The sequence below is a fragment of the Phyllopteryx taeniolatus genome, chromosome 14 (genome assembly GCF_024500385.1).
Source record: "Phyllopteryx taeniolatus isolate TA_2022b chromosome 14, UOR_Ptae_1.2, whole genome shotgun sequence".
Classification (NCBI taxonomy): Eukaryota; Metazoa; Chordata; class Actinopteri; order Syngnathiformes; family Syngnathidae; genus Phyllopteryx; species Phyllopteryx taeniolatus.
In genome coordinates, this window is record NC_084515.1 from 16,243,331 (window position 1) to 16,254,963 (window position 11,633).

The following is an 11,633-nucleotide window of genomic DNA, read 5'->3' on the forward strand; positions in this document are numbered from 1 at the left end:
ACTTGAATTCATGTCATGAAAATGTAAATATATTGTAACTCATGTTACTGCTCATTAACTGAAGATGATGCGCTGTCTATAAACAGTTATTTTATATTTTATACCAATTCATCTCATTCTGTTCGACCCCTGCAGAGCAATCCATAAGCATTGTGCGGGAGATGAGTTCCGTCGAGGTAACGGAACCTTTCGCTGCAGTCTTCGAAGTTGAGATCAGCATGGAATTGGTGAAACCACCCGTATGGACTCACGGAGGTGTCGCCGTCAAGGAGAGCGCCGATGTCGAGATGGAGACAGAGGGCACGATGCATCGCCTCACGTTCAAAAAGACCAAAGCGTCCATGACGGGCCCCGTGCAGTTCACAGCCGGCAAGAGCAAGTCCCTAGCGCAGCTCACAGTCAAAGGTAAGTGTGTGTAACCTCCACAAGAACTCATTAATGCCACATCGATGTATTAAGCTTTTTCATTTTGTCTGCCTTGCGTTCAGAGCGTCCCCTTGAGGTTGCCGAGCCCATCAAAGACGTGAAGGCCAAGGAGAAAAGCTCCGCCATGCTCACATGTAAATTCTCCATCCCACCAAAAGACAAGGCGCAGTGGTTTCAAGGCCAGGTCCCACTGGCTGCATCGGACAAATATAACATCAAGCAAGATGCTACGAGGGCTCAACTCACCATTCATATGCTGACTGAAGAGGACAGTGGCGAGTACTGCTGTCAGTCCGGACCTGCTACGACGAAAGGCAATCTACTAGTTGAAGGTGCAGTTTGATAATATACCATAGAAGACGCTTTTCCAAACAGAGGACACATAATCGGTTGCGGTTCATTTTCATTGAGTGATGAAAGTCGGGCTGCTCGATGTGTGGACCATAATGATCGCAGGAAGTACCTTCTTTCGTGAAGACTGCATCTATCTAGCTATCCATTTGCTATCGTGCTTGCATTCCTTAGCGTCATGGGTGAGTTGGAGCCGAGCCCAGCTGACTTTAGGTGAGAGCCGGTGCACACCCTGAACCGGGATGCCAGCCAAGCATTCACACTCACATTCTCACCGATGGATAACTTGGAGTCCACAATGAAATTAACATGTATGTTTTGGGATTGTTGGAGGAAGCCGGAATACGTGGGAAAACCCCACTCGAGTATGAGGAAAAACATGCAAAGTCTAAACAGGAGGCCGTAGCTGAGATTCGAACCCTGAACCGCTTGTCCGCTGTTTTACCCCAAAGTCGGATCTGTGAGGTGGACTCACTAACAATTTGTTCATCATGCTGCCCATTGCTAAACTTACGAAGAAAACAAATCGGACCCAAATTGCCAATGGGTGGTAAATTAATTCATCTTTGTTGTAGCAAATTTCCTATATTGTCCCTATCATTATTTTATGTGCAGTGTAAGTTGCGGTGATACAGTTTGTATCCCAGGGAGGAAACAATTTGGGTCTGAAGCAGAAAAGGTTTGGGAAACCCTGGCATCGAAAATCAACTTTTCAGGTATAGCTGGTACTGAATACCTGGTTTCCATTTTCAGTGCGGGACATTAAATTCACCAAGCATCTGGCCGACACAGAGGTGGATGAAGACAGCGACGCAGTGTTCACGTGCGAGGTCAACTATGGCGACGAGGAGGCCCAGTGGCTGCTGAATGACAAAGCGCTCTTCACCAATGAAGTCAACACCATAACCCATGAAGGCAAAGTTCATACGCTCATGCTTAAGAACCTGGCACCTCAGGACGGGGGGACTATTACCGTTCATGTCCGCAAGGTGAAGGAGTCTGTCAGGCTCAAGGTTAAAGGTAAGAATCTGCACCAATGTCTATGGTGTATTTATAAAAAAACAAATATGATGCTTGGTTCATTCTCCAGAAAAGCCTGCCCTGTTCCTCAAGTCTCTGGATGATATTGTCGGTGAGGAGAAAGACTCCATCACTCTGGCTTGTGAGGCATCCAAGCCCAGGGTCTTTCCCACATGGAGGAAAGAAGGCAACCCGTTGAAGGCTGGACCAAAATATGAGTTCCTTCACACAGGCATGTCTTTGGGGCTGATCATCAAGGACGTGACCAAAGACGACGCTGGGGAGTACACTTGCGATCTCGGAACTGAGGTGTCCAAAGCAAAGGTCACTGTAAGAGGTTGGTTTGGTTTTCTGGATGGCCCACAGCCCACACACTAACACAATAACAGAAACTGGGGCTGGATTTAAGGTCAAGTGACTTATAGTTAGGAAATTGAAAACTGGTATCTGCAAACCAATGATGGCATGTTTTTGCCACCCTAGAAATTGGCATCGGTATCACAAAATGGCTGAAGGCGGCCGTGGTGAACGAGGGAGAGACGTGCGGCTTCGAGTGCATCTTGTCCCGTGAGAGCACTGACGAGTGCACCTGGACTCGCAATGGACGAACCGTTACCAGCGGAGGTCGCTTTCAAGTTAACAGCAAGGGACGAAAATACATGCTGACCATCAAGGACGTCACCCCTGCTGACGCCGGAGACGTGGTCTTCAGCATTCAAGAGCTGACCTCCAAAGCAACCCTGACTGTTGAAGGTTGAATTGTCGAGCTTTAGTGTGTATTAGTGTGTATGAATCAATACAGGATAACAGTGACAACATGTTTTGTTGCAGGAAAAGCTTCATCGCTGTCAAGGGAGCTGGAGAATGTTAGTGTGGTTCGAGGTGAAGATGCCGCTTTCACCTGCGAGGTGACACAATTGACCTCCTTGGTCAAATGGGCAAAAGAGGGCAAAGCCATAAGGAAGAGCCAGAAGTATGACATCGTCAGAGAAGAGAGGGTCACGAAGCTGGTCATCTACGACGTCTCCGTTAAAGACTCGGGAGAGTACAGTTGTGAGGTTGTCGGAGGGGCAACTACAAAGGCCAGGCTTGAGGTTAAAGGTGAGGATGAATTGATTTGCTTTTTTTGTCAGTTGTCTAAGCCAAAAAAGTCTCAGCAGCTCGCTATCCATCTAACCATCCAGCTATGTCACTTACAGTAAGTAAGTTTGCTTGGCTGGCAAATGCATCAAATCAAATATGGGCCTTATTTTTTTCGACTCGCTGCACCCCACACTCGGGAAACATGCCTATTTACAACTGTAAAACTCTCCTCTTCCAAAACATTCTCGTAGTCCCGCTGGGTTTGTAACCCAAGTCTATGTTTGTCAGAGCCGACCCATCAATTCACCAAAGAACTCGAGGACATCAAAGCAGATGAGAAGACGCGTGTGACGCTGCAGTGCGAGACGGCCCAAAGCCCGTCCGTGGTCACGTGGCTCAAAGGGCGCACCGAGCTCAAGGCCGCCGGTCGATACGAGATGAGCCAGAAGGAGTGCGTCTTATCTCTCACCGTCACACAGCTCCAGGAAGATGACACCGACATCTACACTTGTGACGTTGGCACTGCCAAGAGCATGGCCAAGGTGACCGTTAAAGGTGAGATAGTATAGTATATGTTGTCCTTATTTGTCTCATACAGTATAGTGGCACGACTGCAGAAAGTACCAGGTGTCATTTATTTCCGTGTATGGAACATATGCGGCCTTGATTTGTCTTCTTAAAACAATGTGAAATAATATGAATATACAATATAGATAATTATTTTGATTGTGATATGCATTTAAGATGACATTTCACAAAATTGAATGAAATGGGATTTTGCCCATCTCTCCCTCTCTCATCCAATCAAATCCAAAAATCCATACATTAAAAATGAAATACTGTAAAATATGATATGAAATATTTTGGATTTAATTAAAATAATATAAATACAGAACATAGCATGAGAAAGTGTGACTTTTGACTCGGACTTTATAATACAATGTATTGTTTTTTTTCATCACTATATAATATACAGTATATTAATAGAGGAGGCATCTATTTGGGGTGTGGCGTTTTTTTAGATTTATTCACGTGAATAACACACCTGACGATTAATTAAGAGATGGTGTCTATTCGAGCAGACCCGACTATTTGAAGAAATACTGTACATGTTTTTGTATGGTGTTTCAAGTAAATAATCATTTGTTGTGTTTTTAGCCCTGCCTGTCACTTTCAAAGAAAATCTCAAGAATCAGGATGTAAAGGAAGGGGAGACCGCGACGCTTCGCTGTGAGCTGTCGAAGCCCGCAGCCAACGTTCAGTGGAGGAAGTACTCTGAAATTCTCACCGCTGGAGGGACGTACGAAATAAAGCAGAAGGAGGCTTCTTGTGAGCTTCGCATTAAGAATGTCAAGACAGACCATAGTGGGGAGTACTCATGCCTATGTGGGGACGAGAAGACATCGGCAACAGTAAAAGTGAATGGTACTGATTCATGACTGTAACGCATCAAACTGGACCAGTTACAATTGAATACTTATATTGGATTTTTTTTTGGGGGGGACTGTATTTTCACATATGTGCCCAAATTGCACATAAATAACTCCACGATCGTCAACACCAGGCAGTGATGACACAGAAGAAAAGAATACAAATATTTCATGTTACAAAGTGTTTAGGGACTATGAATATAATATTGGACACACTAACAATATTTTCGCAGCCCAACGGGAGATTCAAACATAAAAAATGCATACATAGATTTAGTAAAATGGTCTTTTAACGAGTGAGTGCTAAGTGGCTCCTGCCCTGGTCTCTCTCTTTACCGACATTTAAAAGAGATATAGATATCTGATCTGATCTGATCTGATCTGCTGTACAGATCAGACAGTGCACTCTGTTGTTTTCCAGTGATTTTACTGCACATCTTTACTTTGTCAGAAAGTGAATTTCTAGCCTTGATGCTGTCAGGAAAAAGTTAAAACTGACCCAATGTAAGACATTGCACTTTAATTGTCTATTATTTAGCTGTGATTTAGATTTGCAGTGGGTGTTTTTTAACGTATTGTTGTTATGATTCAATGACGTCATGCTGGCATTGATGGGGTATATCCAATATGTGCATTTACACTGCCCTCTCATTGGCAGATATCCGATATATATTGATATGAAATCTTGTTTTTTTTGTGTGTGCAGCATTACCACCATCCTTCACAGTGAAGCTGCAGAGTCAGGAGGCCGACGAAAGAGCCGGGGTTACTCTACGTTGTGAGACCTCTAAACCTTTAGTACCTGTGGAGTGGAAAAAGGGAGCGCGGCTGCTGTCATGTGGAGAAAAGTACCAGATGAAGCAGCAGGCGTGTGTCAATGAGCTCCTCATCAGCCAAGCGGAGCCCGAAGACAGTGGAGAGTACAGCTGTGTGTGTGGGGAACACACAACCGTAGCCTGTGTCAAGATCAAGGGTATGACTACTAAATCTGTAGACATGCAGACTTGAAACCGTTAACCGGCGAGATAAGTCAAACTCAGTTGCTAACCAAAACAGTAGCAGCTACTTCAGCACCTAAACATCCTTTAGAATAAAGTGTTGAGTCTTATGACATGTTGTAACTAACTGTGTTGTAAATTGATCTTATGTCATGTGGTGATTGTGTCTTTAATGGGATTCCAATCCGCAATGTTGTGTCTATTCTTATTTGTCCTGCTTAATCTGCCTCGTTTTTTGCCATTTTTCTCCACAATAGTCATTTTTATTTAGTTTTCACTTTTACTTGACATAGTAGTCCACAGCTTTGTTAGACGCCAACATTTGTCTGCAGTTGAGTAAATAAGCACCCCTGGCCACCATTTACAGAAATAGGCTAATCTGAATTTGTTGGGTTGTGTAGTTTGAGCAACTGCTGTTCTCGATGTTCATGCTTCTATGTCAGTATTATTCCATGTTACTTTTAGTAAGCTATTGTTTAAATCCCCAGCATTACCAGTGACCTTCACAAAGAAGCTGCAGTGTCAGGAGGCCGAGGAGGGATCCGGAATTACACTACGCTGTGAGACATCGAAAGCTGAAGTCCCATTAGAGTGGAAGAAGGGAAGACAGGTGTTGAAGTCTGGAGCAAAGTACCAAATGAAGCAGCAGGGGTGTGTCAATGAGCTGCACATCAGCCAATCGGTGCCAGAAGACAGTGGCGAGTACAGCTGTGTGTGTGAGGAGCACACCACTGCAGCTCGCCTCACCGTTAAAGGTAGAAGGAAGACTTGACAGTTCCTCACGGGTTGGGCTTTTTAAAAAAATGTCGTTGGTGACACGTTGAAATTGAAATTATGTTTAGCGCAACCAGTGACCTTCACAAAGAAACTGCAGACTCAAGAGGCCGAAGAGGGATCCAGGATTACACTACGCTGTGAGACATCAAAACCTGGGGTCTCAGTGGAGTGGAAGACAGAAAGACAAGTACTAAAATCTGGAGATAAATACCAGATGAAGCAGCAGGAGTGTGTCAATGAGCTGCACATCAGCCAAGCCGTGCCAGAAGACAGTGGAGAGTACATCTGTGTGTGTGGGGAGCACAATACTGCAGCTCGTCTCACTATTAAGGGTAGGACAAAGATTTAGTCATTTTTCTTCTAGCCTTTCTCGTACAGTGGAATCTTCGAAGTAAAATGGCCAAAGTGTTACAATTTGGAGTTCAAAGCCAAAAATATGGCTCAAAAGACAACAAAACTTGGACTTCAAATCATTGCCACGCATGCTAAAGGTTTATATTTGGCTTTTTTGATTGGCTTTTTCTCTGTGATGCTGCCACAAGTACATCAGTTCAAGGGGGGAGTGGTTTAGCCTTTTTTATTCAGTGGTTAAAACTTTAAAGCCAATCAGAACCACGGAATGGATTGAGTTTTAGACGCCTTACGCTAACTTTGGAGGTTCTGCTATACATACTTTGTTGGCGGGGTCAACTCACGAGATTGTGTCTTTTTGTCAATTCTATTTTGAGCTGACATGTCGTTGATTGCTGACCAATTTAAAAATGTTCAGCCCAACTGGTGACCTTCACAAAGAAGCTGCAGACTCAAGAGGCCAAAGAAGGATCCAGTGTTACTTTTCACTGTGAGATGTCCAAACCTTTAGTTCCAGTGGAGTGGAAGAAGGGAAGACAGGTCCTCAAGTCTGGAGAAAAGTACCAGATGAAGCAGCAGGCACGCGTAAATGAACTCCATATCATCCAAGCGGTGCCAGAGGACAGTGGAGAGTACAGTTGTGTTTGTGGGGAGAACAACACTGCAGCTAACCTCACTATTATAGGTAGGGCGAAGCTTTAGTCACCTTTAGCCAACGTTTCTCATACATGGGACTCTCAAAAGTCAAACATCAGAAAAGTGGTACAATTTGGAGTTTTCATCCAAACCATTGCCTGAAAAGATAAGCAAACGTGGACTTCAAACCATCATCATGCATGCATGCTTAAGTTTCAACTCCAAATGAATATTTAGCTTTTTTGTTTTTCTTTTTTATGATGCCACCCCAAGACTTACTGCGATGGCAATTAAGTGTCTGTCAGGAGCACATTAGTTTCAGTTTTTGTTTAGTTTTATACAGCTGTTTTCTATTTTGATATGACATGTCGTTGGGTGCTGACCACTTAAAAATATGTTTAGCCCAAGCAGTGACCTTCACAAAGAAGCTGCAGAGTCAAGAGGCCGATGAGGGATCCAGTGTTACTCTTCGCTGTGAGACGTCTAAACCCGGCGTCCCAGTGGAATGGAAGAAGGGAAGACAGCTCCTTAAGTCCGGAGAAATGTACCAGGTGAAGCAGGAGGCGACAGTGAATGAACTCCTTCTTCATAAAGCAACAGAAGAAGACAGTGGAGAGTACAGCTGTGTGTGTGGAGACGGCAAAACAACAGCGAGTCTCAAAATCAAAGGTAGGGAAATGTGTTTGTGGTCTTCCCCAATGTTGACTGTAATTTCAACATCTTATTATGGCAGATCTAACTTCATTTTGCCCCTTTGTTGTCTGTTTATTGACAATAATTGCCTGATGGTGCATTTCTGGCCTTATGTTGGATTAGGATGGAAGTGGCTCATGTTTTTTTCCCCATCTATTTATAATGACAAAGTAGGTGACAAATTTGTTTCCTCTCAGCGGTGAAGCTGGCGGCTTCCCTGACAGCCGTGAAAGTGGAATCAAAGAGGCTGGAAATGAAAGAAACTGTGGAAGGAAGGTGGCACTTGAAGTTGCCAATTGTGCTGGTCTCGTGCAGATTGTTTTCACTGGAGGCACTTTTCTGCTATAATACTTGTGTGCTAATTGTATTTCAGCCAGTGAGACTGAAGCAACGTTGGTAGTTGCTAAGGACAAGCAGCAGAAGCAAGAGATGCGTGAAACAGTGGAAGGTACGTCAGCCCATATACATTTTTGTGTAAACAGTCAGTGTTGTGGTGGTCTGTTGAAGTGTCCCCGTGCCTTATATATATATATATATATATATATATATATATATATATTTTTTTTTTGGCTAAGCTTCTGCATATGTGTGTGTGTCTTTTCATCACATCAATTGTCTTTTATGTGCAGTATTTTAAATAGTCGATCTATGGAAAGCTGATTCACCATTTCGTCAATATCCTTGATACCCAGCTTGAGGTGCCAGAAGACAGTGGCGTAGTACTCTTTTTGTCCTCACTAGTTAAGTCAGCGCACTAGAAGAACGACTGTCTTAGCAGTAATGTTTTTTTCCTCACTACTGCCTTCCACTAATGTATAACATTTCTGCACACGAGTAGGACAACTTTGGCATACTAGTCAGATGACTACATGTTACACGTAGCGCATGGCTGTCAACTAGTGCACAGTTTTCCCACACTAGTAACACATAGTTGTCATACTAGTATGCCAGTCAAAGTGGACCTATTAGTGTGTAGAAGTCAACTTTCCCCTTTGAAATTCATGGAAATGCCATTAATCCATTCCAACCCCCTCCAACAAAACACTAAGAAAGCTCAGATACATGAAATACATGACGCAAGGAGGAATGATGTTCATGCGGTGTGAGAGAAAGCACAAATGTTCTACTAGTGCGTCCCAGTTGTCCCACGAGTGTGCTGAATTGTCTTACGAATGAGGATCATATTGGTCTGTTCGGTTAGCCACTGCATGGAAGCTGAATGACTGGCAGGTCCTTGTTGTCTTTTATGTTGTCAAAGGTTGTTGGCTCCATGACACAAAGCTAAGCAGTATTTCAAACTGAGGTGCCAATAAAGGTTTCATTTCATAGTTGCAGTGACACTGCAACAGACGACAGAGATCTCCAAAGAGCAACTTGTGAAACAAGAGACTCGGGAGCTCAGAGTTGAAGGTAAATGTTGAGAAATGCTATTGCTGAAATACCAAAAACAAATGTGTGAATGGCGACCAGTCGGAATAGGCTCCAGCTATGGCAGTAATCATTGTATTTCAGCTCAACCAGTGACCTTCACAAAGAAACTGCAAAGTACGGAGGCCGACGAGGGAGCTATGGTTACACTTGGCTGTGAGACTTCGAAACCTTTAGTCTCGGTGGAGTGGAAGAAGGGAGCGCAGGTCCTGACGTACGGAGATAAGTACCGGATAAAGCAGCAGGCGTGTGCCAATGAACTCCTTATCACCCAAGTGGTGCCCGAAGACAGCGGAGACTACAGCTGTGTGTGTGGCGAGCAGACAACCACAGCCTCTGTCAAGATCAAAGGTATCGGTGGAAGAGATCGGCTTTTTATCTGCACTTTGTGCGATGGTCTTCATGGTCGTTTTTAAGGGGGCTTTTAAATTGGGCTAAGCTAGTTTGGTTCAATCTCTCCTCTATCATGTTACATAGTCGTTGGTTTCCTTGGTAGCACAGTGCAGGAATAAGACTGACTGTGTGATATGTCCTTGTTGTCTTACTGTAGGCCGGTAGGTAGAAAAACAAAGTACAATTTCCCTTCAAAATTGCTGAAACGCAAAAAAAAAACAAAAAAAAACACGCCAAATTATTGTGCACTAATCAAATGATGATTAATACATGATTTGTTTTAATGTTTAATGACAAAGTCGGTAATGAAGTACATACAGTGCTTTACTGTATATGACAATATTATTTCCTCTCAGGCATCAAGCCACCAGCTTCCCTCCCTGCAGCTAAAGTGGAAACAAAAATGCTGGAAAGTAAAGAACATTTTGAAGGTATTAATGTTAACATGGCTTTCTATTGTACATACGATATATATCGTTATAGCGGACAGCTTTTCTTGTGTTTTTTGCTGTTTCTGTGCATCTGCTGTGTTAAATTCTCAGTGATGTGGCTGAAATATGCGTAGTACACAGTTACTCTTGTGTTTGCCACTTGGACTGGCTACATGTGTTATCGTCGTCCGTGTCTTTATGCAATACTGTATTCAAGAAGGCCAAAGCTTTTAATGTGCGGCAGGAAATAACAGGAAACAGTAGAAGGTACTGATCGTTTGACTTCCTTTGAAGTATAATTTTTATGGCTCAGCTTTTGCTAGTTGGTACAAAGTATCCATGGTTTTCTATGACATGTGCTTTGGTGGATGCTTTCTTGTCGCTTTAGGTGTTGGCAGTTATTTCCAAGTGAGATTGCAACATTAGCTCAGAGTTGGAAGTAGAAACTAAAATGACAATCACTTCTGCAACTGTGAATGCTGAGGAATGCCTGGATAATTTAAGGTTTTATATGTTGATATGATTCTTAATATCTGCTAATATGTGTTTCATGGATGTGTTAAAGCCACTTGGATCTTTTTTTTTTTGTAATGCAGTTTTGTGACAGAGTTGAAACTTGGGACATTTAAAAAAAAAAAAAATATTTATACTGTAGTAACAGAAAAGAAGATAATGTGTATATATATATATGAAAATTGTTTCCTGTAGTTGTGAAGGCCCCAGCTTCTGTCACTGCTGCTGAGCTGGACTCAAAGACACTGGAAACTAAAGAAACAGTGGAAGGTACAGAGGCATGATGGCGCTGTGTTAAGTCATAGTAATGACTTTTGTGTAACCTTGGGCAGCTCTGTCTCGATTTTTTTTTTTGTTTGTTTTTTTTTTTGGTTGTCTTGTATCGGGTATGTCAAATGCTGTTTATAAAAGAACAAAATAGTTTTCCGCTTGTCATTTTTACATGTGTGTATTTTCATATTGCTGTGGTAGTTTGCAATTGTGTTGGTAGCATGCAATTTGTTTGTGTTTTGTATTTGACAATTTGTTGCTTTGCTCAGGTCTTGGCCTTAAATTTTGGGCAGATGCTGCTATATATATCCATACATATATATATATATATATATATATATATATATATATATATCTTTACGTCTCCAAAGGGTTCTCTGTCAATTGACTGTCTGTTGTCGTACTAGAGCGGCTCCAACTACCGGAGGCAAATTCCTTGTGTGTTTTTTGGACATACTTGGCAAATAAAGATGATTCTGATTCTGATTATATTTGCATTTCAGCCAAAAGGACTGAAGCTACATTGGTAGTCGATAAAGACAAGCAGACGAAGCAGGAGATACGTGAAACAGTAGAAGGTAATGTCAGTCCATGTGCTTTTTGTGCAAATAGTGCCGTGCATCGATGTGGTATATGGAAGTGACTGCATGGATGCTGAATGCCTGGCCAGGTCCTCGTTGTCTTCTGTGTTCGCGTCGATAGTTGCAAATTTTCCAGCAAAAGTTCCAATTTTCTGTATTCATTTCATAGTTGTGACTCTGCAACAGACCAGAGAGACCTCTAAGCAGCAACTTGTGGAACAAGAGGCGCGAGAGCTCAGAGTTGAAGGTCAA

At 42.8% G+C, this 11,633-nt stretch overlaps 1 protein-coding gene across 7 annotated transcripts in view; it reads left to right on the plus strand.

The window, feature by feature from the left end:
* Positions 1 to 11,633, plus strand: part of obscnb (obscurin, cytoskeletal calmodulin and titin-interacting RhoGEF b) — a 57,120-nt gene that overhangs the window by 18,190 nt on the left and 27,297 nt on the right. For 3 of the 7 annotated variants that reach the window (XM_061796393.1, XM_061796394.1, XM_061796397.1), the window contains exons 26-43: positions 136 to 405; positions 489 to 758; positions 1,531 to 1,797; positions 1,868 to 2,134; positions 2,281 to 2,550; positions 2,629 to 2,898; positions 3,169 to 3,435; positions 4,039 to 4,305; positions 5,017 to 5,283; positions 5,797 to 6,063; positions 6,151 to 6,417; positions 6,855 to 7,121; positions 7,475 to 7,741; positions 8,139 to 8,213; positions 9,095 to 9,175; positions 9,278 to 9,544; positions 9,943 to 10,017; positions 11,304 to 11,378. In XM_061796393.1, coding sequence (XP_061652377.1) covers positions 136 to 405; positions 489 to 758; positions 1,531 to 1,797; positions 1,868 to 2,134; positions 2,281 to 2,550; positions 2,629 to 2,898; positions 3,169 to 3,435; positions 4,039 to 4,305; positions 5,017 to 5,283; positions 5,797 to 6,063; positions 6,151 to 6,417; positions 6,855 to 7,121; positions 7,475 to 7,741; positions 8,139 to 8,213; positions 9,095 to 9,175; positions 9,278 to 9,544; positions 9,943 to 10,017; positions 11,304 to 11,378 — 4,056 coding nt within the window. Of the gene's footprint in view, positions 1 to 135; positions 406 to 488; positions 759 to 1,530; positions 1,798 to 1,867; positions 2,135 to 2,280; positions 2,551 to 2,628; positions 2,899 to 3,168; positions 3,436 to 4,038; positions 4,306 to 5,016; positions 5,284 to 5,796; positions 6,064 to 6,150; positions 6,418 to 6,854; positions 7,122 to 7,474; positions 7,742 to 8,138; positions 8,214 to 9,094; positions 9,176 to 9,277; positions 9,545 to 9,942; positions 10,018 to 10,725; positions 10,801 to 11,303; positions 11,379 to 11,550; positions 11,629 to 11,633 lie in introns of all 7 variants that reach the window. The other 4 variants (XM_061796395.1, XM_061796390.1, XM_061796396.1 and 1 more) reach the window with 3 other exon arrangements.